This window comes from Lasiosphaeria miniovina (genome assembly GCF_030549165.1).
Source record: "Lasiosphaeria miniovina strain SMH2392-1A chromosome Unknown B0T26scaffold_5, whole genome shotgun sequence".
Classification (NCBI taxonomy): domain Eukaryota; kingdom Fungi; phylum Ascomycota; class Sordariomycetes; order Sordariales; family Lasiosphaeriaceae; genus Lasiosphaeria; species Lasiosphaeria miniovina.
In genome coordinates, this window is record NW_026848224.1 from 4,103,038 (window position 1) to 4,126,948 (window position 23,911).

Consider the following 23,911-nt stretch of genomic DNA (forward strand, 5'->3'; position numbering starts at 1 on the left):
TGCACCCTCCCCGCCTAATGGGGAGACTTAAACCGCTCCTGCGTCCCATTTAGCCGTCGACCCCGTGGCCTGCCACCCCCGATCCCCCAGCCTTCCGGATTCGTACCTGGACGAGGCGGTTCCATGCTGCCTAGCTTCCGCCGTCGGTATCCACACATGACCGCATGCTGTAGCCATGGACCTCAAATATTGCGGAGTCGGATGCAGCGAGATCATCTTCCCCTCACTTGCCTGTCGTGTCTGAAAACTGCGCAAAAACAAAGAAACTGCACAAAAACAAAAAAAGGGCTGGCCGCAGTGGGGGAGCCAGAAATAGGGCATTCAGGGGTAAATTGTATCCAGCAAAATCTCGTATGGCAGTACGGACCGCGCCACTGGGGTCCCGCGGGGACGGTCGAGGCGTGGTTCCGCAATTTGGTCAGACATTGCGGCTAGCACGTCAGCTTGTCGGGCCATGGTGAACCGCGCCGGCTATTCCGGCCCAGCAGGCAGTCTGACCGGGAGCGGCCCACCAGGCGCCACTCAACGGCCGTCAGACTAAATCCACCACTACCCAGCCCCGCTGCCGCTGCACCGTTGCTAGCTTAGTCTCTGGGAACGACATGCCTGTCTGCCAGGGGCCTAAGCGAGTGCCAACCGGGGCAACGAGACGCGCGGGGTCGACTGCGTGCTACTACCCACGCGGGGTCGATTGCGTGCTACTATCCACGCGGTGCCGGGGAGCGCAGATGATGCAGGTACTGCCCGCTAATTAACGGTAGGGAAGTCACGTCAATCCTGCTGCAGTCCGCAGAGATCCGAAGTCCTCTCAGGGCAAGCCCATGTGAAAACGAGATAATAACCAGGTAAATTTTGAGTCTGTCAAGAGAGTGCGTTTGTCGCGGCAAGTCCAGAGCCAATCGTGATTAAAATCTGACGAGCTTTCCTCTCTCCAATGAGTGAGGTCAGCGACCACCAATAGCGAGAATAATTTTCGAGGTCTTGTATCTTGGATATCCAGCGACTGCTCCCGAGTATGGCGTCATCTTTGGCTGGCTTGCTTGCTTGCAGCTTCGAGATCCAATTTCCAATGCGTCAATCCGGGACCCGAGATTGTCGTCCTGGGTTATCATTCAAAAAAATAAGAATAAAAAATACTAAATGAGAAAAGCCCAGCAATCCCTTCACACGGCTGCCGGTTGGAAATCGGGATTTTCTCCCAATGCTCCCATCAGTCGCCCTCAGAGAAAGTGAGAGTGCGACCAGACGCCCGACCGTGGCATCAAGTGCTGGTGGGTAACTAGACGTAATACTTGGCAGGGAGCCAGGCGCGGTCATGTATATGATGATGAATCTCGCATATATGGGCCAAAGGCGTAATGCCCGTGGTTTCTCCAGCTAGAATTCCTGCTCTCCGGATCACTCGCGCCGTGTCAGCTCCTTGGCATCGGGGGATCGAGGCCGTGGATTATCTCAAGAAATGTGAAGAGGACTGCGTAGGGCTCTAGACCCTAGCTGCTACGTTGAGGCCAAAAAGGTCTTTAATGCCCGAGATGGACATTTAAGAATGAACGTAGGAGAGATTTTTTTTTTTTTTAAAAAAAAAAAAAAAAAAAAAAACTAATACTGGGCTGACTATCTAGTCCGGGGCGAGCGCATCAGAGCCTCGGGGTCTACCACAAAGACGTTCAACACGGTCGAATTCCGCTAGTTAGTACTGTAGATTGATGAATGAAGCGGCGCACCTGCTTGCGCAGCGATAAAATCGCTAGGTTGTTGTTGTGGCTCAATTGACGGTGTTGTGGTTGAAGGTGGAAGGTTTGGTGGATTTGGCGATGGCCTCTGTTGCAGGTAAAAATTGGCCCATGTGACCCAGGCGCAGGACGCAGGCGGTGGATTTGGCGATGACCTCAATTTTAGGTAAAAATGGCCCGGGCGCCGGGCGCAGTTGAGCCTGCGTTGTACCTACAATCTCAAGTCAAGCGGGCCAGCCATCAATGTATTCTTTTTTTGCGGGTAAAACTAGGTTTTGGCTGGGCTAGTGGCTTGGCGAAAATTCAATGTACTTCTTGTATGGACTACGGTCTGGGCGGACGTTTTTGACGGTCCGAACTGACACCCTCTTTAAAAAAAGAAAAGAAAAATGCCAACGTCTTCATCGTTATCTGTCGTCGAGATTTCCTTATGAGACTTAACACCCGGAAACCCAAATCTTCTAGTCTCTTCTACCTTGCTTTAAAGATCTTATCTTAATAGCAATGTATTATTAAGTAAAAGCTTTAATTAAGTTCATTGAGCTATCCGCTACTTACTGTCGCAATAGCTGCCGTGGTGAACCGAAGATCCGACCGAGGCTGAGCCGCCTGAGGCTAGGAGCCGGGCGGAGCCCTAGATCGCACACGAATACCCAAGAAGGCTCCTAGAGTATTTGTAACGAGCTAAAGTTTAGTGCTACGATATCCTCAACGCCATCTTGTGGCCGAATGTGGCGATGTCAAGCTATACGTAACCAGACCTTCATCGCCTCACCCTCTTGTAAGGAAAAAACCCCTACCCACACACACGACCAACTCACACGCGTACCGAGCGGGCCAAGACCTCACTCCTTTGTCATGGCCCGCCCTACACTCTATCATGTATATAAGCAGTAGCCTGTCACCGCACAGTCAACTAATTGAGGCAGGGCTACAATATGGTCGCTGTATTCGTAGAATCTAAAGCCAAGGAAAGAAAAAGGAAAGAAAGTTACAATACTTATGCAGGGTGTGAGGTAATAAGGTGGGTTGTGGGTCACGTGTCAGGGCCACGCACAGACCACGTCCCAAGTTGCTGCAGTCTGTGGGCACGTGCTTTCCAGCTCCTGTCTTGGCACCTACCGTGACATGGCCCTCGCCCCTTCCTTTGCGAGGGCTAGGTTGAAGTCTCTTACTAATACTAGTCATTGCTCACTCTCTTCAGTACCTTCATTGTGACCACCTTGATCCGGCGTACCTGCCTTCACTTACATCCCACACCAATACCAGTCATTGCTCACTCTATTCATTACCTTCATCGTGACCACCTTGAACAGGCGTACCTGCCTTCACTTGCACTATCTTACCGAGGGTTTAAGGGATAGGTTTAGTCTTTTCTCCGACGGTCCCGCTTAGATTTTATTACTCGGTACCGTTAAGCTTTTAGCTAGTAGAAAGAGAGGCTTAGAACTTTAAAAAACTAAACCGATTATTGATTAAATCCACGGAATAAGCTTTAGAATCTTCTTAGAGATCTAAGTCAATCAAGCTCCTTCTCCAACTTCTAATTATTCGAGCTACAGCCTTATAATTTAGGCGGCGAGTAACTTGTTTGCGCATAAGGTGTAACGAGTGGCTCGGGAGTTCTTTATTTCCTTTTCCGTGTCATTCATCCCCTAGAACACGAGAAGCTGCTCGCGAGCAGAGGGACAAGCTCTCTCGTCTCCACCTCATTCACAACTTCCACCATCCCTTCTCTCGCTCTTCTGCCTCCACTTCGTACATGACGTCATGCTCCTGATAGCGTCTTGTTTGATTCAGCACTTCAACTTTCTTCCTTCATCTCTCCTCCTTCTCTTTTTGGTCCTGCCAGAGGGCCTCTATTATAGTTGTAAATGGTGGCAATGGTGGTGGCAAAAGTAGCCACACCAGCTGAACTGGCCACGTCATTTCAGCTCCCCTGAGCCTCTTTTCACCTCGGGTGACCACACCAGAGCTCAGCTGGGATGAGCTCTATTCCACATGCAACCCTTGTCCATCTGACAATAGCCAATCCAACACGTCTCTGGTCGGGGACCCCAAGCGAAGGGATGAGCCCCCGGGGAAGCAAACGTGAGTCGTTGTGCTCCTGCATTTCAGCACATCAGACGGGCACCTGCATCAGCTTCATCCTGCCGCTTATCTCTCACACTGTGAGGGGACTACTGTCTACATAGCTTCTGGCCGGTGTACGGTGAGTCCACAGGTACTGTCAATCAGATGAGCGCCGTGAGGCCGGGATGCAGCTACTGTGGAGGACTCCTTCGATGCTCGAGCCTCGCTATTTCACGGTCAGATTAGCAGAGATCACTGCAGCTGAGGCTCGCAGGGAGAGCCAGTTCTTCGGGACCGGCGGGGCAGGCTTGTCAAGCGCAGCTGCAAATACTGCTGGCAGCGAAACTGTCTCGTTACGCAGTACCATTGCATTGGCAGACATAATAATACATGCCAATACCTGGCAACCCGGGGGGCGGGGACCATATGGCACCCCGCAAAGCTGGTCAACCTGCCACAGGCAGAGCGCACAGGTCAGTCTCGCGCTGAATCACGCTTTCTCGAGTCTTCGGCCGTAACATAGCAAATTTCAAGAGCATTCCATTGTAAAACTGTGACGGCGGGGCTCAACACCTAATTCTGCTACACCACGCCACCCAAAGGATGCTACAATTGCAATCTGCTGTCGTGGGATTTCCACTAGGTTACAGCACAGCCACGCACCCCGGGGCCTTCTCGCAACGCCCACGGTGCCGTGCCGTGCCGTGACGAGCATGACAAGGCTGGAGGAGCTCATGGTTCCGGAGAGCAAAGCGGTGCCCCAAAGCTCATCGGGGGCAGGACAACTATCCTAGAACAATGCCAGCTGCGGACCATACAGGGAAGGTGGTCTAGCCTGGCCAGTAGTTCCGAAACGTCTCGCGCAGGACCAGGCCGGCGGCGGCGCTAACGCTCTCGCACAGACTCATCGCTGTAGATGTAAAACATATCCTGCTCTTCCTCTGAGCCTACGTCTTCTCGCACATCTATGACTGATGCCCAGAGGCTCCTCGAGAGCTGGGTTCTTGTGAACCGTAAGCTTCTAAGCCGCGGGCGTCTTAACTGTGGTCCTCAGAGGCGGCCGTTGAGAGCAGCCTGCGCGAACACCTTGCCGACTTCAGAGACGAGTATACGCGGGAGCCCCCAGCAGAACACATTTCGACCTTTTCTTCTTACTTATCTTCGTCCAATGTCAAGCACCAAGTTCGAGGCCGTAGCTTCACACCGAGGTGGGAACTTGGTGAAGAAGTCTGCGAGAATGCGAAGCACATCTTCACACCGGTCCCGAAGACGGCATACGTAGGAGCCCCCAGCAGACTGTTTCCCCGCCCTTGTTCTCCCTTTTCTTCGTCCAATGTCAAGCACCAGGCTCGGGACCGTAACTCTTCACCGATGTAGGAACTCGGTAGGGAGTCCGCGTGAAAACGCGGCATATCCTCCACTGGCCCCAGTTTTTTTCCTCTCCCTCGATCTTTTGGTCACGCGGAGCTGTGTTTGCTGATTACGACCTTCAGATAACAATATGAACAGCTCCCGGAAGTGGAGTAGCTTGAGGGAGCAGCAGCATCGGGGCTCGTTGAAGGAGCATTTCTCGATTTTTGGGGGACCCACTTTTCCTCCCCGGTGGCTATATATTCTCCTCCTCCTACCCCCTCTCCCTCCTTCTTCTTCTTCCACTTTTTCGGGCTTGCACAGATTGATCGTTTCGCACATCTAGTTCTAGCAAGCATCCAGTCATTTCTCTGCTTTCTGCATTTGTTCGTGGTACTCAAACTACGTAGGGATCCTACAGGTCGAAGGGTTGGTAGATCTACCGGGGGTAATCTTGTGTCTCCCCTCCCTCCCTCTCTGCGGAACTAAGGTAGGTTCTGCGTGCGACCGGGGTTTTTGTGTGTGTGTGTGTGTGAGGTCCGCGCGCCGCACGTGCCTACTTGCACGTGCGTACTCGCGCGATCTCTGCTTCCTCCCTGCTAGTGTGCGGTCACCAGTATCGCTATTCCAACAGCATTCAAGCACCTGGTTCTTCCTCAGCACTCTACATCCAAGCATACAATCCTTCTTCTACCAACGGCCGTCAGTCCTTCCTCCACCGACGGCCGCCAGTCGTTTCTTGCTTGCTCTTGCAGAAAGATACCAATCACTCCATGCTTGCTTGATAGGTGGTCTATATCTTCGATCAATCAGTCATCCTCGACTGTCGCCTCCCTCACACATCGGAGCATCAGTCAATCCTCCTGCTACTGGGCTCCAGTCGCCTCTTCCTTGCTTGGCAAGTCGTCCACATACTCGACCAGTCAACCAGTCTCGTCTGTCTCGCATCTCATACCTTCCGGCACTCATCCGCGAATAATTTCCTCACGGCCACGCTTCAGTCACTCCTCCCTTGGCGAGAAGCGGCTTCGATATCCGATCATACAATCACACATAACCACCGCGACCAGTCTACAAGTTAAGCCTCTCTCCACGCTCTCAATACTCCGCTTGTCTCTCTACCAAACTCAAATACTGACAATAATGTCAGATCACCACATCACAATGCCTTCGCAGTCTCGCACAGCCAGCCAGCTCGTTTCCCGCGCAGACGCCGCGTTCGCCGAGGCGGCAATCGTCTCGGGCATCGTGGGCTCGCTCGCACTCGAGATGACGACGGGCGAGGGGCTGTCGCGCGGCGAGCAGCTGGCACAGAATGCGCTGGCGTCGACGGCCCTGTGCGCTCTGGCGCAGCTGTGCAAGGCTACGAGCGAGGCCGCCACGCGGCAGCTGTACCGGCTGCCCAACTTCTACAACAGCGTGCGCGACGACGGACGCGCGGGTGCCGAGCGCGCGATCGGGTTCCTGCGCGCGCTGCTGCTGGCACCACTGGCCAGGGGTGCCGTCCTGGCCGGATACGTCGCCACGCTCGAGTGGCTGCCGTCTCGGCTGAACTTTGCTCTGCTCGAGGGCAGGGATCTGGGGTTGGGCGACTCGGGCGAGCTTCAGGACGTTCTGCGCGTGACTGGTCTTGGTCGAGCGCCGGAAGCAACATTCCTGCTTGGGGATTGCGCCGAGAGCGGCGGCGGTCCGGGCGTGCCTCTCGGGTCCAGAGTGCTGGCTGCCCTGCTGACGCGGTGCCGGAACGTGCGCGTCTTGAGCCTCGAGCCCGTCGTCGAGAGCGCGGTGGGCTTCGGCACAGACTACTCGGCAGTCAACACGGTCATGTGCACTGGCCAAACCGGCGAGCACTGGCACTTGTTCATTGGCGTGCTGGAGCGGCTCGAGAAGCTGGTCGTGCTGGCACCTGAGGCGAATCTGAGGGTGGCAGACGTGCCTCGACTGCTTCTCGGCAGCGGCGCGGGGCAGGGAATCGATGACGACGTCATCCTCCGTTACTCTATCGAGGGCCAAGGCCTACTTCTGGGTATGGGCGAGACGCTGGAGAGCTGCGGGCGCCTTGGCACGCTCGAGCTGTTCTGCGACCTGGACGGGCCCAACACGGCCGAGTCGGTGCGACACGAGTGGGAGAGCCTGCCGGCCACCGTCATGACGGTGGTGACGCATGGCCGTGTGAGCCTTTCACACGCCTACTCCATGCTGCGGTACCGCAACCGCCCCTCGCCCGCCTCGGACCACCCCGTGCTCGGAGGCTACCTGCGCATCCCCGCAGAGCAGTTGCAGGAGCGCGTGTACGACGGCCAGCGCGTGGTCAAGATCCTCAAGCCCCGTTCCCCCGCCCGCCGCGCAGGCCCAGCCGTCATCGTCCCCGACCACCCCATCGACGACAGCATCTTCGACCTGCTCGACCGTGTCCTGGTGGCAGCTGCCGGCGAGCTCCAGAAGGCCGGCTGGGAGCCGCCAGCCCCCCGCTTCGACGGCCCGGAATTCAAGGTCGAGCATGGAGAGCCGAAGCGTGTGTTGTCGACGGCCCTGTGGCAGACGCTGTACACCTCCCAGCCGCTGCCGCCGCTGACGACGCTGCACCTCGAGGCGAGCGGCGTCGGCCCCGTCGACGTGTCGGAGCAGGAGTGCCTGCGCCGCCTGCGCATCACCACGTCCGCGCTGTTCGGCACGGCGACGGCCACGTCCTCGCGGTTCGGCATCGCGCCGCCTGCAGCCACCGACGACGACGACTACGACGACGAGCCGCCGCGGATGTTCAGCGACCTGCTCCCGCCCGCGCTGGAGCACCTGACGCTGCTGGAGGACTGGCACGACGTGGGCGCGGCGGGCGAGGACTGGGGCGTGCTGCACGTAGACGATCTTCTGGCTCCGGGCGACTTTGCGGCTGCTTACCGGCGGGCTTTCAATAATCTGCGTCAGGGAAAGCGGTTCGGGCGCTGCGCTAATCTCAAAACCGTCGCCATGGTCTTGTCGCCGTCGTTTGCAGGGACTTGGCCTGACTGGGATAGAGTGAGGCGCTTGCTACGTGGCGACGGTATCAAGTTGACTGTCGAGGTGGCATCTGATGACTAGTCGTCAGGGTGGGTGTCTCGTGGGGGCGTGGAGGCGTGTTAGATATGTTTGTGTGAGGATCTCGCGTTGCCTGCTGGTTAAGACGGGGCACGTGACTCAGGGGCGGAAAGGGGTCTGCTTTATCTCGCGAGAGGGGGTTTTGGAAGTTCGGTTCTTTCTTTTTTCTTCTTTCACCAGTCCATATCATACTAATAAGGTGGTTGGCTCGACCTCCTGATTTGTTTACATGGGGACGGCCTTCCGTACTTTTTCCCCTACCTTCTAGCCTCGTTTAATTAACATCACTTTTGATAACGATAAACCATTGCTGTGCTATCCATAAGTCCGTGTCGTTCTTTGTTACACCTAATTTAATCTACGTTTCTTTTCCATTTTTCTTACCTTTTTAGACCTACTTTCTTTACATAGGAATCTAAGCCTGCCTAGCCGCGTAAGTGCCTATTCGTATCTTCGATATCTCAGCTACCTAATCGCCACCTTCCACCTATAAGACTAGCCTATGTTTAGACAAGAGCACAATAATCGAACATTCCTTACTAAACTCCCCCTCGGGACGCCGCACGTCTACGGGTATCAAAGCTTTCCACCGTGTTCCTCCCATTCGATACCGACCTTCCACCTGCGAGCCTCTACTACCGCTCGCCCTATTTTGTACAAGAGCACAATAATCGAACATTCCTTGCTAAACTCCCCCTCGGGACGCCGCCCGTCTGCGGGTGTCAAAGTTTTGCACCGTATTTCTCCCTATTTCTCCCATTCGCCCACTCGCCCACTCGCCCACTCGCCCACTCGCCCATGAATCCCATATTCATCGAAAGCTCGGGAACCAAAAAACAATGCCGCAGGCCACTGGCACTTCTGCCAGGTCGCGGGCAATTACCCTCTGCTTTTCTGCTTCCCCTACGTTCTCCTCCTTCTCTCCCCGCCACCAAAGAGATCGCGGATGAACCGCGAGTCGGCCCTGGGAGGGCAGTCGGTGACATACAGAGTGCAGTCAACCGCAAGCCGACTGGTCTTCCCACTTTCGGGATGGGCCCGCTGACTGGCAGAGATTGCCGCTCCCGATCTCCGATGCCATTGCTGGCAGTTCCGATGACCTCGGGTGCGGCTTTCGTATCTAGCTCGCTCACCAATTCACCTTCCACGACGCCTTCGGATAATTCGCGAATGAAATGCCTCCTCGGGAAATTCCCGGACCGCCCTTTGTCGGATTTGTTCAGCACGTACGGGAGTTCTCTAGGTGTTTGTCTGGCGTTTTTTTTTGTTTTCTTTGCTGCTGAATCGGTAGCTCGGTATGTAATTTCTTTAGCCGGGTTTGGTTGACAACCTTAAAGACGTTCTAGACTAGCCGGACCGAAACAGCGCTCGAGAGAACTCGTCCGGTCGGCGAATATGCTTCAAAAACGTCTGCCGTTCCCGTGAGAAAAGGCTTCTCACAGAAATCGACACGGTTCCCCCCTAGCATAATTGAATCCGAAATTCCTCAATGGGAAATCTTTCGAAGAAAGAAGCCCGAGGGGTAGCATCTTTGTTGCGTGAATACCAAGATTGATAGTCTCCATGTCCTTGGCGCCGCTAATGGAGGAGATACGGCGGCTGATATCCGGAATCGTAGAAGAATTGAGGTTCGAGAGTGGGCCGAAAGAATCTTCGGATATTAAATAGACGGCCGATACCCAGAAGCCTAGCAAACGAAGTTGGAAACGAAAAAGAGAAGTTAGCGATACTGCAGACAACGCACTCTTGAAGAGCCAACCCAGAAGCTTCCAAATCTGGACCGTGGCTCGGTGGCCGGTCTGGTCAGTGTTCAAGTTGCTTTTCGAAGCAATGCCCTAGTCCGGAGTCCAGAGACAAACCAGAGACGCCTTGGCATGACAGGGGTTATTGCATAGTCAAGACAAGACACGTGCCGCGATGGCAGGACGGCCCTGGACGATACCGGAACGGCAGGACGGCCCTGGACGATACCGGAACTGCAGGACGGCCCTGGACGATACCGCAACAGCAGTGTACCGTTTGTTTCGAAGCGTCCTCTCAGTGATTGTCGCGTAATATTCCCGTCCCCCTCTTTGTGCCTGCTCCTCGCTTCTGGAGCTGCAATCCACACACTTGTCTTGAGTGTTCTCGGGGGGTATCCTCCGTTGCCTTCCGTGCTGGGGCCGTCGATGATCCTCGCAGGATTGCTGGTTTCTCGTTTCGTTGTGGGTACCTCGGGCGCTGGGGCTGGAGTTGCCGGTGGAAGCCCTAGCTGTGGCTTTGTTGCCCGCGAACTCCTCAGGCTTGTGGGGGTGCAAACTCCTCCAGTCGTCCTGACCATTGTCTGATTGACTGCATCAAGGCCATATCCCCAGCTGCTTGCCATCGCTTCTTCGGGCGCCTTGGTTTCTGATTGTTTTTGTGTGTCTGGCTTTGTTCTCCATTCTCCTGGCCCTTCCCGCCCTCTCCCCTTTTCCTGTTTGAAATCTCCTTCCACAGGTGGTTTGTTCCCCATTCTCCTTGCCCTTCCCGCCCTCTCCCCTATTCCTGTTTGAAATCCCCTTCCACAAGTGGTTTGCTGTCGGGGCTCACCAATCACTGGAAGACTGCTAGGCGAAGTCGGGGCGATGGGGCCCGGGAGGATGTGGTAGAGGGGATGATTTGGTCGGAGCAGGACAGCCTTGAAAGCTCGGTGGCTCGTGAATGAGGACGGCGACGACATGTTCTGATGATTGATCGGATAGTTTCGATTAGGTGGGCGAGGATGAGGCTGGAGGGTCCTCGGAGCGGCGTCTCTGCGAAGCCTTCCTTTCTGGCCACTCATGAACATGATGAATTCCCTGCCAGAGAACACATGCCTCGTGAAAAGGCACGCGAAGAAACCTGAGCCCGAGATGGCTGCGGTAGCATTGAGTGAGGCGGGTGAGGCACGTGGCGTTGGAGATTTTGTCGAAGACGGCGAGAGCAAGTTCGGTTCGGCAGAAGGATTGGTGGCACGGTTCTAGGTGCGAGGCTGCGGGCAACGGGCAACGAGAGTGCAAACGAGTGCGGTAAGGGCGCACTGATTGGCCGGTTGGGCAGCAAGTCGAACCAGCCACTCTGTGCCTTGCGGCAGCGCAGCCAACACTGGACACACGAAACAAAACTCCGCGCTGCGTGGCAATCCAGCACTGGTGTGCCTCGAGCGATGGCCCAGCATTAGCAGGCCCTCGGCCTCGGCCTCAGCTTCAGCCTCAGCCTCAGCCTCAGCCTCTGGAAGACGCATTAAGACGCATTAGAACCCCTTGCGCTCAGCGTTGTTAGTTCAGCGTTCAGGGGTAGGGGTAGGGGTAGGGGTAGGCAGGGGCAGGGGTAGGGGCACGCCGTCATCCGATCATGCCGGCCTAGGCTTATTATTTCCGCACCTCTGGGTGCACCCTGATATTTCTACGTCTCTCCAGGCAAAAATCTCCGGTTTCCGCTTCTCCCAGCCCTGGGGCACCCGATTCCGAACTTTGCGCTACTCTGTGCTGACATGCCCCGACAGGCTAGACCCGTTTCTGCATCTGGTCAGCTTCTCCGTATCAGTCCCCGAGTCACATCCCCATCTCCAATCTCACGCAATTCTGCTGTCAGCCATGCCGAATCCCGAGCCCAACATGAGCACACCGGCCCGCGACACCGACATGAACGTTAAGCACCACGCCACCGACATGAACGTCCAGCACGACGCCACCAACATGAACGTCCAGCACGACGCCGCCGTCAGCCGGATCGCGAGCGAGGTGCGGGCGCTGTTCGCGCAGCGGCAGCCGTTCCGCGTGTTCCACGGGTCGACCAACAGCACGCGGCCCGGGCACGGCGCGCAGACGGTCGACATCAGCGCGCTGGGCAACGTGCTGTCCATCGACCAAACCACGCGCACGGCCGTGGTCGAGCCCAACGTGCCCATGGACCAGCTGGTGCAGGCGACGCTGGCGCGCGGGCTGGTGCCGCCGGTGGTGATGGAGTTCCCCGGCATCACGGCCGGCGGCGGGTTCGCGGGCAGCGCGGGCGAGAGCAGCTCGTTCCGGCACGGCTACTTTGACGAGGCCGTGCGCTCCGTCGAGGTCGTGCTGGCCACGGGCGACGTCGTGTGCGCGTCCGCCGACGAGAACGCCGACCTGTTCCGCGGCGCCCGCGGCTCCGCCGGCACCCTCGGCATCGTCACCAAGCTCGAGCTCGCCCTGGTGCCCGCCCGCCGCTTCGTCCGGCTCGTCTACCGCAGCTACGCGTCTGTTGATGACACGATTGCTGCCGTCAAGGCCGCCACCGAGGACCCGGCCAACGACTACGTCGACGGCATCCTCTTCTCGCCCGACCGCGGGCTTGTCATGGTCGGCCGAATGACGGACGACATGCCAACGAACAAAAACCCGCAGACGTTCAGCCGGCCCCGGGACCCGTGGTTCTACCTGCGCGCCGAGTCCAGGTCGCGAAAGCATCGGAAACAACAGCTGCAGAAGCAGCAGCCCCCAAAACAAAATCAAAAGCGCCAGGCCACCGAGCACCAGGCCACCGAGCACCAGACCACCCAGCACCAGACCACCGAGCACCAGGCCACCGAGCACCAGGCCACCGAGCACCAGACCACCAACGACTCGGACACCGAGATAACCGACCACATCCCGCTGGCCGAGTACCTGTTCCGGTACGACCGGGGCGGGTTCTGGGCCGGGGCGCAGGGGTTCCGGTACTTCTGGTTCGTGCCCTTCTGCGGGCCTGCGCGCTGGCTGCTCGACGACTTCATGCACGCGCGCATGCTGTTCCGCGCGCTGCAAGGGGGCGGCCCGTCCATGTCGTTCCGCGGCGTCGTGCAGGACGTGGCGCTCCCGTACGCCGCCGCGGCTGATTTCGTCGATTACGCCGCCGCCGAGCTCGCCGTCTGGCCGCTGTGGCTGTGTCCGCTGCGCGCGGCGGCACAGCCGACGTTCCATCCGTCGTGCTGTGTGGGGGGTTCTCCCCCTTTGTCTCCAGGGGTTTCTGCTGTTGCGTCTTCTTGCTCGACGGGGTCTTCTTCGCCTTGTTCGTCCTGTGGCTCTTTCTCGCCGTCGTCGCCTCAAGCAGAGCAGCGAGACCCAGAACAGCCGCAGCCGCAGCCCATGCTCAACATCGGGGTGTGGGGCGCGGCGTCGGGGGACCTGGCGACGTTCGTCCGGCAGAACCGCGCGCTCGAGGCAAAACTAACCCGCCTGGGCGGGCGAAAAGTGCTGTATGCCCACACGTACTACAGCGAGGACGAGTTCTGGGCGCTGTACGACCGGGCGTGGTACGACGGGCTGCGGGCCAAGTACCAGGCGACGACGCTGCCGAGCATCTACGACAAAGTGCACGTCGACGTGGCGGGGCTAATGGCCAGACGGGGGCAAGGCGGGCGGCGGTCGGCGGCCTGGGTGCGCCAGCTGGCCGACGTGTGGCCGGTTCCCGGGCTCGCGGGCATCTTCCGCGCCATCCGCAGCCGTGACTACAAGATTCACAGGCGGCCGTTGCTGGCGTACTGGGAAGAGAGGAATGCCAACGTGCAGCCGACGACACCAGGCCCGGGGAAGGGCACGGAGTGATTTTGTGCCTTCCACTTGTACCGCGATGTTTTGATGACGGACAAAGAAACAATGCTATGACGTCAGGCCAGACGCTCGATCGTGTACTAGCTAATATGTGTAAACAGCAAACGCTTGAAAGTGATATGGATGAGTAAGAAGCGGGGAAAGGGAAACAGGTGGAAAGGGAAACAGGTGGAAAGGGAAACAGGTGGAAAGGGAAACAGGTGGAAAGGGAAACAGGTGGGAAAGGGGCAATCCTATCATAATAATACAAACGTCAACGCAAAGGTTAGAACAGAACTGCAAGCACGTAATGAGCAGAAACAAACCCTGCTGGCTGAGCATTACCTTTTATTTCCAAAGTAAATGGTGAAATTAGCTCCAGGGTAGAACGGAACACCTTGGTCTACTAGATCAACAGATCTCGTGAGCTAATTAAGTTGGCAAACGAAAGCCAGATTGGGAAACTGAAAACCGAGACACAAGGCTTTGCTTCAAACGAACCTTGATTCTCACCGTGGTTCACGAAAACGGTGCTTATTCCCTTCATTGTCCGGTCCAACCCGGAACTTGGAGAAAGTGGTACAAACAGTCTGTAGGGACCCGAGGCGATAGAGGGCGAGAGGAGGCATGGTAGAAAGCAAGTATTTGTATACCTCATCTAGCTAGCAATTCACCCACCGGCCTTGAAAGTTGTAATCAAGCAGCTCCACCGAAACAAATTAGACAGTCAAACCCAACACGCGCCCAGCGACGCCTTGCAGCCTGTTACGCTGCACTATCCAGCCTTTCACGCCGGACATGTAATTTAATTTCTCGTTTCTGATTTACACGATATGGCAATCGGCCAGGAGCTCACTTCGGCAGCGTCTGTTCTAATCCCGCATCTATATCCCTTGCTCGAGCCTGATTTCCCAGCAAATATCCCGCGAATATGCCCAGTACCGGCAAAGCCGTCTTGTGCCGTGCACAGACATGCAGCCCTGCAGCTCTCTCAACTCTTCTCGGCTCCATCCCTAGCCGCGGCGTCAACGACCTCGCCGTTCTCGTCCATAAGCATCTCCTGGGCGGTCCACAGCTCGGCGTAGAGGCCGGCGCGGTCCATGAGCTCGCGGTGGGTGCCCTGCTCGACGACGGCGCCCGCGCGCAGGACGATAATCAGGTCGGCGTCGTAGATGGTGCGCAGGCGGTGCGCGACGAACACGCTGGTGCGGGCCTTGTCGCGCAGGATCTCGTTGATGTTGGCCATGAGGGCCTGCTCCGTGTGCGTGTCGAGGGCCGACGTGGCCTCGTCGAAGAAGAGCAGCGGCGGGTCCTTGAGGATGAGGCGCGACACCGCGAGCCGCTGCTTCTCGCCGCCCGAGATCATCAGGCCGCGCTCGCCGACCTTGGTGTCGTAGCCGTGCGGCCAGCTCTCGATGCTCTCGTGGATGTGGGCGCGGCGCGCGGCCGCCACGACCGCGGCGCGCGGCGCGTCCAGGTTGCCGTACCGGATGTTGTGCTCGACCGTCTCGTTGAACAGCGGCGTGTCCTGCGGCACCACGCCGATGGCGCGCCGCAGCGAGTCGAGCGTCACGTCGCGCAGGTCCTGGCCGTCGACGGAGATGCGCCCCGACTGCACGTCGTACGACCGGAACAGCAGGCGCAGCAGCGTCGACTTGCCGCAGCCGCTGGGCCCGACCACGGCCACCTTCTTGCCGGCCGGGATGGTGACGCTGAGGTTGCGCAGGATGGGGCGGCCCTCGTAGTAGCCAAAGGTGACGTCCTCGAAGCGGATCTCGCCGCCCTTGGTCAGCCGCAGCGGCTGGGCGCCGGGCTTCTCGGCGACGGACACATTGACCTTTTGCAGGTTAAACAGCGTCTCCATGTCGAGCAGCGACTGGCGCAGCTCGCGATACACGGACCCCAGGAAGTTGAGCGGCACCGACAGCTGGAAGACGAGCTGGTTGATGAGCACCAGGTCGCCCACCGACAGCGAGCCGTCGATGATGCCCTTGGCGCCGAGCCACATCATGAGGGTCAGGGCCGACGAGAAGATCATGTTCTGCCCGCTGTTGAGAAAGGCCAGCGACGTGGCCACCTTGATGGAGCTCTTCTCGTACTGCTGCAGCGCCTTGTCGTAGCGGCCGATCTCGTAGCGCTCGTTGTTGAAATACTTGACGGCCTCGTAGTTGATGAGCGAGTCGACGGCGACGGTGGAGGCGCGGTTGTCGGCGGCGTTGGCCTGGCGGCGGAACCTCGTGCGCCAGGCCGTGGTCCAGATGGTGAAGGCCGTGTAGGCGGCCATGGTGACGGCGGTGATGGCGGCGAACTCCCAGCCGAAGTTGTAGGTCAGGATGCCGCAGACCATGGTGATCTCGAGGGCGGTGGGCACGATGTGGAAGACCATGCTGGTCAACAAGAAGCTGATGCCCTTGGTGCCGCGGTCGATGGCGCGCGTCAGGCCGCCCGTCTGCTTGGAGAGGTGGAAGCTGAGGTCGAGGTCGAGCAGGTGGCCGAACGTGTTCTTGGCCACGCGGCGGATGGCCTTTTGGGCGACGGACGAGAAGACGGCGTTGCGCAGCTCCTGGGAGAGCACGGATCCGATGCGGGTGGCGCCGTAGGCGAGGATCATGGCGCCGCCGGCCGTGGCGACGCTGCCGCCCGTGGTAGCAAAGTCGATGTTGAGCGAGTCGATGATGTCGCGGAAGTAGAAGGGCACCTGGACGTTGAGCACCTTGGCGCCGACCAGCAGCCCGACCGACAGCATGACGCGCATCTTGTCGCCCCAGCTGTCCCTGGGCCACAGGTAGCGCGACATCTCCTTCATTATGGCCCAGTCGGCCTTGCGCTGCTCCTGCGCGCTCTTGTCGAAGGCCGCGAGCGGGTCGACGGGGGCCGCCCGGCCTGCCCTGGCATCGGCGGGCGTCTTGGGCACATGGCTGCCGGGTTTTGTGGGTGTCGGGGTTATAGGGGGCGTCGGATCATTTGGACGGGGGGGTGTGGTCGAGAAGAGGGCGCGTCGGGACGAGGGGAGGAGGGTGGGTAACGTAAAGAGGCGAGGCGGGCGAGACGAGTGTGGTTGGCGCAGCTGGAGCGGGAGCGGGAGCTGGAGCTGGAGCGGGAGCTGGAGCTGGAGCTGGAGCTGAAGCTGAAGCGGGAGTGGGAGCGGGAGCTGGAGCTTGGTCGCGCTCGAGGTCGAGATGGAGGTCGAGGTCGAGGTCGAGGTCGAGGTCGAGGTCGAGGTCGAGGCTGCTCGCGCGCCGAACAGACAGGCGCGGCGGGCGCGGTGCAAGCCCGAGGCCATCACAAGACTGGGTGAAGGCGACATTGGGACTGTCGGGGGCGAGGCATCTTTCCTCCCAGAGGCAGGAGGCAGTGACTACAGGCGCAACGGCGTTGGTGGCGGCACAAATCGCGCGGAAGCACCGGCTTTCGGAGGACCAAAGCAATGGCGATGCTGATGCTGATGCGGGGCAGAAAAGAGCTCGGCGGTGGAAAAAGCTCGGCGGTGGAAAGAGCTCGGCGGTGGAAAGAGCTCGGCGGCGGTGGAGACTGTGGGTCAAGGTCAAGGCCAAGCTCCCTCAGGTGTCGCCTTCCAGTGTCCAACGGTCCGCCGTTCGCGTGCCAGAGTCGTTGTACTAGACGGCAGCCGTGGTTGCCCCCGACAGTTCTGATTTTTTGAGTAAATTAATAGGGGGCAAGTTCTAGGATGCAGGACGTGCGGACAAAAGCTTCGAGGTTGGGAGCTTGGAGGCTTCTTTAGGGGTTAGGTGGCTGTTTTGTGGGGAGAGTCAGGGAATGATGCAATGGGGAGCTCCCGCGACGCAATGCACCCTGCGGCCGCATCATTGGGGCTTTAGGTCCGCGAGATAATTGCTAGCCGTGCCTGCCGTTAGGGCTGTAGCTACGGAGACTAGTTCTAGACTGGAAAACGGGCACTTCGAGAGAAACACCATCACAAACATGACAATCTTGCAAGTGCATAGCCCAGTAACCATAGAATTGTCAAATGCAGAATATATACAGTACAGTCAGTCCAACCACACCCGGCTGGAACCCTAACAAAAACCCCCCAACTCCTGAATAAGCCGTCTCCCCGATAACGCCGAAAGCAGCCATCCATGTCCAAATATGAAACCTGATGAACAGTGGAACTGGAACAAGACAAAACGCCACAGGCAATGCAGGATGCAGAGCTAACCGCGGCCATGGAACCAAGAGAAACAAAAAGCAACAACACTATACAAAAGACGCCATTCCAGCCATGCTCAAGCAAAAACGGAGAAATAAAAACTCGCTGGCAATGCTTTTCCCGCCTCATCAAACACCAGTCCCCACGCCACCACCAGAAGACAAGCCCTCATAAGCCCTCTCAACCGTGCGGCTGCCCATACCAGGCAACATGCGGAGGTGCGCGAGCGACCTGACCTCGCCGCCCTCGTCCTCCGCCTTAAGCAGGTTGAGGTGATCGACAAGGTCCTGGGCCTTTTTCGCACCAAAGCCGTGCAGGCTGCGGATCAGGCGCAGGTCGCGCGAATTGACGATCGCCAGCAGGTGCGCGGCGCGGGGGCTACTAGTAGGATCCTCGTCGATGCCTTTCTTGGTTGTGCTGTTATTAGTAGTAGCAGTAGCAGTAGGAGTACCAGTAGCAGTAGTAGTAGTAGTAGTAGTATTCCTTTGGTTGTGTTTCCGTGATTTGGTGGTGCCGCGGCCGGGGTGGAGGAAGCTCCCGTCGTCGTCGACGTCGGCCTCGGTGCCGTCGTACACGTCGTCGCCGTGGTCGGCAGATCTGTGTTTGCCGCCGGGCGACGACGCAGCCGCGTAGCAGTCGCCGTTGCCGTCCTCGTTGCCGTCCCCGTTGCCGTCCTCGTCGTCGTTGCAACAAGTCTTGGCCCGGCGCGTGCGCGTGCGCGTGCGCTTACGCTCAGCGCGAGGCGTAGCAGCAGTGGCAGTCTGGAAGTCATCACCGGCTGCGGCAGCGCCCAGCTTGGCCCGCAACCGGTCAATCTTTCCCAGCAGCTTGGCCTGGCCGGGGAAGAAGGGCAGCGCGAGCTCATAGCTCCGCAGCGCGGCCGCGTCGTCGCCGCGCTCTTTCGCCTGCCGCGCCTGCAGCAGGTGCCGCAGCCCCTCGGACCGCGTGTCGTCGTGCCGCTCGTCGTGGTCGATGCGCCGCTCTAGCGCCTCTAGCCGCCGCCGCACCTCGTCCTCCAGCGCCTTGCTCTGCTGTTGCTGTGGTGCGCCGGCGGGTTCCTGGGCGGCGGGAGCCGGTTCGGCTGCGGCGACGGCTTCCGCTGCCGCCCGTGACGCGAGAATCTCGGCCACCTTCTTCTCTACCATGGCCTCGATCTGCTCGGCGGACATGGAGAGTGGCTGCGGCTGTGCCTGCTGAGATGGACGAACCAGTGACTGGTGTGTGGGGCGTGCGAGTTTCGTGGGCCGCGACGACAGCGCGTCGGCAGAGTCGGACGGTCTCTTGGTCGAGTTTGAGCGTCGGAGCTGCGACGAGTTAACCGTGGGGATGGCGGTGCGGGACGGCGGCAGCACTGATGCTGCCACGACGACCGCCGCGGGCTTCGCGGCGGCCTTGTCCGTGTAGACGCTAAACGCTTTGACCGGCTTGTCCGGCTTGTCGGCGGCCGTCTTGGCGGCCATCACGGCGCCGGTGTGCACATTGTGCGCGTTGGCTAGCGCGCGCAGCGGCTGCCTCGCGGCGCTGCCCTGCAGCGACCCAAGATTGGCCGACGCGGCCCGCGGGCCCTGCTTGTAGACGACCTCGTTCTCGATCTCGCGCACCTCGATGCGCTTGGCGCGCGAGCTGACGTTGAGGCTGCTGAGGGTGTCGAGGTGGTAGCTGCGCAGGGGGGCCAGGTTGAGGATCATGACGGTAATGCCGCTGTTCTGGCCCAGCGACAGGATGCGCGTCATCTTGGACTCGCGGTAGGGGACGCGCTTGTCGCCGCGCGAGATGGCGTCGATGCACTGGCTCAGCACAAACAGGCTCTTGTTGATGGCGGCCGACTCGACCAGGCGCTCCTTGCCGTTCTCGGTGCGGCGGTTGTCCTCGGACCCGGCCAGGTCGATGGCCGACGCCGTGCTCTCGCGCACCACGTCGCCCGTGGTCTGCGTGACCTTGACGCGCAGGATGGCGTGGCTGCGGCTGCTGTGCGCGTTGAGCTTGGTGGCGGCCGTCACGCGGTTCATGTTGGACTCGATGTACAGGCGCTCAAAGTCCTTGAGGTCCTCGCACGCCCGCTCCGACAGCCCGACCACGACCGTCTTGCCGTCCTTCTCGCGCAGCGGCAGCCCCGACGGCGTGCGCTTCTCGGGCGGCTCCAGCAGGTCGAACACCTTGTCGTTGTAAATCTCGTAGTACGACAGGGCCACGTCGACTGACGTCTCGCCGTTGGTGTCCTTGGCGATCTTCTTGCCGCGGCGGAACACGTTGCTCAGCAGCCTGGGGATCACCCCGCGTTCTGCCAGCTTGAGCCCGCCGCGCATCGTGTGCGTCTTGCCCGTGCCCGTGACGCCGTACGCGAACAGGGTGACGTCGAGGCCCTGGAAGAGGGCCTTGATGTGCGGAGCCACTGGTCCCGTGTTAGCAACGCGCGCTCATCACTGCGTGCTCGTGGCAGCTCACCCTCGGCCGTAAACAGCTGCTCCTGCGTCGCCGACTGGTCGTAGACGCCGTTGAAGGCGAACGAGAACTCTTCAGCTTCGTTCTTTGGGCTCGGGATCTTGACCATGGTGAAGGGCTTGCCGTGCTCGACGCTGTCGGCGCGGACGATGACATCCTTGTCGTGCTCTTTTTCAAGCAGGGGACGTATTCTTGCGACGACACGGACCGACATGGCTGCTGCTCAACGACTCCAACAATTCCAACAACTCCAACAACTGCGGCTGGGCACCGACGGAGGAAGGGACTGTCGTGGATCGGCGACTGTCGTGGATCGGCCGGACGCGAGGAAATCGACACGCTCGTGGACGTCGGTTGTCGAAACGCCGCGTCGAAAGCAATTGGCCCAGCAGTGCCCTAGGCTGGTCTGGTCGGTTCTGGTCTGCAGTTTGTGTTTGGCCGTGCCGGGGCTGCTTGGCTGTTTTCTGTTGGCGCGCTCCAGCAGTCACTGCGGCAACCAGTGCCCTGAGACCCACCTACGGCTGCTGGCGTGGGGCGCTGGGAAGCTCGAACCTGGCCCGTGCACATCGCCCTAGCCAGTGCACACCGCCCTGGCCCGTGCACACCGCCCTGGCCCCCAGCGGGTCCACGCCAACGGTTCAGTTCTGTGCCTGCCCTGAGCTCAGACTCGGGCCTGTCGACCGCTGCATCGCCATCATCGCAGCTTTTTTGGAGCTTGCCTGCCCTGGTGCGCCATTGACAATCGACACTGACACTGACACCGTCACTGTCACTGACACCGTCACCAACATTGACACCGTCACCAACACTGACACCGTCACCGACACCGACAACCACAAGCTCCCGCGCCACGCCAACATGAGCAGACCGTCTCCGCTGCTGAGGACAGCGCGAGCTGCGCGGGTCGCGAACACGAGGCCGAGGCCGAGATTCGTCTGCAGACAATGCAGAGCCATCCAGATCAGCGCCTCCCCCACTACAGAATCCCGCCCACCCGTCGACGCATTCGGCGCCTCTCCCAGAGCAGCGCGAGACTCGGCCGGTACGCATTTGCCAATTGCTCTCCCACGACTCCATGCTAGGCCGCATTGGCCAATTGCTCTCCCACAACTCCATGCTAGGTCGCATTGGCCAATTGCTCTCCCACAACTCCATGCTAAGTGTTGCTGGCTGGTGTGCTGACATGGCGCACATCTAGATGCCCGGTTTGAGGTGTTGGGCTCGCCGTCGTCGCTGCTCTCGGTCACGCTTTCCGCCTCGCAGAGACTATACACAAGGAGGGGCACGCTCGTGTCGGTGGCAGGCCAGGTGGAAAATGTGCATTACGCCCAAATTCATGCGGTTGCCTTGCTGCTCTGCTGACACGGCTCCTCTGCTGACACGGCTTCTCCGCAGGCGCAATCGACGCTCTCGATGCTGTCCCCGCTGCGGCGCGCATTCCTGGGCGTGCCGTTCCTCTACCAGCGCATCTCGTCGACGACGCCCATCACGGCCCTGATAGCCACCAAGTCCCCGACCACCACCTTCTCCGTCCTCCACCTCGATGGCACCACCGACTGGATGGTCGCCCAGCGGAACGCCCTGCTCGCCTGGACCGGCCACACCCTCGCCGTGACGCCCCGCGTCCGGCGCGGCCTGTCGCTGGCCCACTGGGGCAGCAGCCACCTGACGGGCCGCGGCCTGGCCGCCCTCTCGGCCCCCGGTCAGATCTACGAGCTCACACTCGCCGACGGCGACGAGATGGTGCTGCACCCGTCGCACGTCGTCGCCTACTCGGTCACCAAGAACCCACCGCTGCCCTTCCGCCTCCGCAGCACGCGCCTCGCCGTGCAGATCCCGGCCGTGCCCAGCTCCGTCAGCGCCGCCGCCGGCCGTCTCGTGCCCGACACGCTGTCGCGCTTCTGGCGCGCCATGCGCGACACGGAGACGTACAAGTCGGTAGCGCGGCTGCTGTTTGGCATCCGCACCATGGCGCGCCGCTCCGTCTGGGGCGACCGGCTGTTCCTGCAGTTCCGCGGCCCGAGCACCGTCCTCATGTCGAGCCGCGGCGTGCGCGTCCGAGACGTGCTCACCCGGGACGACGTCAACGAGATCGCCGACTCCGAGGCCGGCGTGGTCCCCGCCGCCGTCGAGCTGGCGAGCAAGCCCAAGCCCGTCGAGGACCTGAGGAAGGCGCAGGCCAAGCCCCTTGCGATGCACGTCGCTTCGGTCGGCAAGGACGGGAAGGTGACGTTTGAAGACACTAAAGACCTCAACCAGTTTGTCCGGTGAGCGTCGGTGCCAGCGCCGGAAGCGTGGGCCTAGCTGTGGCCGCTCCATATCTTTATGTGCCCATAGATTACTACTGCCTGTACACGCCGCAGACCCTTGGGGCGGACTAATTATTACGTTCAATAGTCTGTCGGACGCGATGAGCCCACATTTTGACGTGTTGCCAACCCACTACGCTGCTTGCCTTTCGCCACCCGCAGTAGAGCAGTCGAGGCCATCTCGTGGGATCCTTGAACCGGGGCTCTGGATCTTTGAACCGAGGCTCTGGATCCTTGAACCGGGGCTCTGGATCAACCCTAGCCCCTGTTTTTCTGGTCTTTGCTTTTGCTGAAAATCCTGCCATCGCCACCGGATCGTGGTCTGCTTCCATCACAGCGCGGGAAGCCGCTCCCGTGTGTTCTAGAATACATCGCCTATCCGGCCGCAGGTGCTGGGGCCCGAGGGGGGACAGACGTCGGGTGAATTGCCTGCCCACAATAAAAATTAATCTTTTGGCCCGAACAGCAGTCTCAGCCTAAACCGGGCTTGGGTGCCAGTCCCCAATGTCCGGGAGATTCGCCGCGCCAATGTCCGGGAGATTCGCCGCGCCAGTATCCACGAGCGTGCGGCGTGTCTTGCAGATTGCGTCTCCGACCACAGAAGCGGGCGGCTGGCTCACGTATATAGCCAGGCACCTGCAGGCTGCTCGGTGCTCGCAGAGGCGCGCTTCTGGTCAGTCTTGTTGACTCTAGTGTCGAGCAAAACCCAGCACGCAAACACGATGCGCATCTCGATCGCCTCCCTGCCGTGCCTGGCCGCGCTGGCGCTGGCGCTGGCGCTGCCCACGGTCGACTACGGCCCGTGCGACATCAACGGCAACGAGAGCTGCAAGGACATCATGGACAACACGGCGTGCTTCCTGAACCCGACCAGCACCGACGACATCTTCCAGTGCATCCCGGGGGGCAAGGTTGGGGTACGGCTTGCCTGACACGCTGAGGCCGCGGCCGTGAGCGAGAAACTGACGGGTGCGGAATGATTAGGTGTGCCTGTGCTACGGCTGCCTCGGCTACACGCCAGTCACGAACCTCATTGCCAACTCGAGCGCCTGCGCGTGAGTCTCGGGTAGTTATAGCTCGGGTCCTGAGACGGTGCTGACTTTGGGCTCGTACAGCGGAATACCGATTCCCACGCCAGCTAAGCTGCCGCCCGGCGGCGTTCCAGTCTTCGTGCCAGAGGAGCCCTGAGCAGACGAGTCTATGATGGGTGACGAA

General features: G+C 59.6%; 8 protein-coding genes across 8 annotated transcripts; 4 read left to right on the top strand and 4 right to left on the bottom strand.

The window, feature by feature from the left end:
• Positions 1 to 6,320: 6,320 nt before the first annotated feature.
• B0T26DRAFT_677934 (uncharacterized protein) lies at positions 6,321 to 8,234 on the top strand (the record flags this gene model as incomplete). Its single annotated transcript, XM_060440162.1, has 1 exon — positions 6,321 to 8,234. The coding sequence occupies one exon, from the start codon at positions 6,321 to 6,323 to the stop codon at positions 8,232 to 8,234; it is 1,914 nt and encodes a 637-aa protein (XP_060294946.1).
• A 3,695-nt stretch (positions 8,235 to 11,929) lies between these two features.
• On the top strand, positions 11,930 to 13,789 carry B0T26DRAFT_742216 (uncharacterized protein; the record flags this gene model as incomplete). The annotated part of the gene is made up of 2 exons (XM_060444077.1): positions 11,930 to 13,177; positions 13,322 to 13,789. 2 exons carry the CDS (start codon positions 11,930 to 11,932, stop codon positions 13,787 to 13,789), a joined length of 1,716 nt encoding a protein of 571 aa, XP_060294947.1.
• A 45-nt stretch (positions 13,790 to 13,834) lies between these two features.
• B0T26DRAFT_367571 (uncharacterized protein) lies at positions 13,835 to 14,200 on the bottom strand. Its single transcript, XM_060434648.1, has one exon. It carries the CDS (start codon positions 14,114 to 14,116, stop codon positions 13,880 to 13,882), a length of 237 nt encoding a protein of 78 aa, XP_060294948.1. The 5' UTR covers positions 14,117 to 14,200; the 3' UTR covers positions 13,835 to 13,879.
• A 201-nt stretch (positions 14,201 to 14,401) lies between these two features.
• On the bottom strand, positions 14,402 to 17,002 carry B0T26DRAFT_833233 (P-loop containing nucleoside triphosphate hydrolase protein). The gene has a single exon (XM_060447493.1). The coding sequence runs from the start codon at positions 16,578 to 16,580 to the stop codon at positions 14,766 to 14,768; it is 1,815 nt and encodes a 604-aa protein (XP_060294949.1). The 5' UTR covers positions 16,581 to 17,002; the 3' UTR covers positions 14,402 to 14,765.
• Positions 17,003 to 18,073: 1,071 nt separating this feature from the next.
• Positions 18,074 to 20,941, bottom strand: B0T26DRAFT_873723 (P-loop containing nucleoside triphosphate hydrolase protein; the record flags this gene model as incomplete). The annotated part of the gene is made up of 2 exons (XM_060448008.1): positions 20,391 to 20,941; positions 18,074 to 20,337 (listed from the first exon to the last, which is right to left on the bottom strand). The coding sequence occupies exons 1-2, from the start codon at positions 20,599 to 20,601 to the stop codon at positions 18,074 to 18,076; spliced, it is 2,475 nt and encodes an 824-aa protein (XP_060294950.1). The 5' UTR covers positions 20,602 to 20,941.
• A 304-nt stretch (positions 20,942 to 21,245) lies between these two features.
• On the top strand, positions 21,246 to 22,658 carry B0T26DRAFT_650372 (mitochondrial biogenesis AIM24-domain-containing protein; the record flags this gene model as incomplete). Its single annotated transcript, XM_060438172.1, has 3 exons — positions 21,246 to 21,429; positions 21,586 to 21,704; positions 21,783 to 22,658. 3 exons carry the CDS (start codon positions 21,246 to 21,248, stop codon positions 22,656 to 22,658), a joined length of 1,179 nt encoding a protein of 392 aa, XP_060294951.1.
• Positions 22,659 to 22,711: 53 nt separating this feature from the next.
• B0T26DRAFT_367621 (uncharacterized protein) lies at positions 22,712 to 23,223 on the bottom strand. Its single transcript, XM_060434649.1, has one exon. It carries the CDS (start codon positions 23,026 to 23,028, stop codon positions 22,765 to 22,767), a length of 264 nt encoding a protein of 87 aa, XP_060294952.1. The 5' UTR covers positions 23,029 to 23,223; the 3' UTR covers positions 22,712 to 22,764.
• A 195-nt stretch (positions 23,224 to 23,418) lies between these two features.
• On the top strand, positions 23,419 to 23,755 carry B0T26DRAFT_651428 (uncharacterized protein; the record flags this gene model as incomplete). Its single annotated transcript, XM_060438274.1, has 2 exons — positions 23,419 to 23,613; positions 23,681 to 23,755. 2 exons carry the CDS (start codon positions 23,419 to 23,421, stop codon positions 23,753 to 23,755), a joined length of 270 nt encoding a protein of 89 aa, XP_060294953.1.
• Between the last annotated feature and the right edge of the window lie 156 nt (positions 23,756 to 23,911).

What these genes read in the sequence shown, in the direction of transcription:
- B0T26DRAFT_833233 (XM_060447493.1), bottom strand. Translation starts at nt 16,580, where the DNA reads ATGAAGGAGATGTCGCGCTACCTGTGGCCCAGGGACAGCTGGGGCGAC.
- B0T26DRAFT_367621 (XM_060434649.1), bottom strand. Translation starts at nt 23,028, where the DNA reads ATGGAAGCAGACCACGATCCGGTGGCGATGGCAGGATTTTCAGCAAAA.
- B0T26DRAFT_367571 (XM_060434648.1), bottom strand. Translation starts at nt 14,116, where the DNA reads ATGCTCAGCCAGCAGGGTTTGTTTCTGCTCATTACGTGCTTGCAGTTC.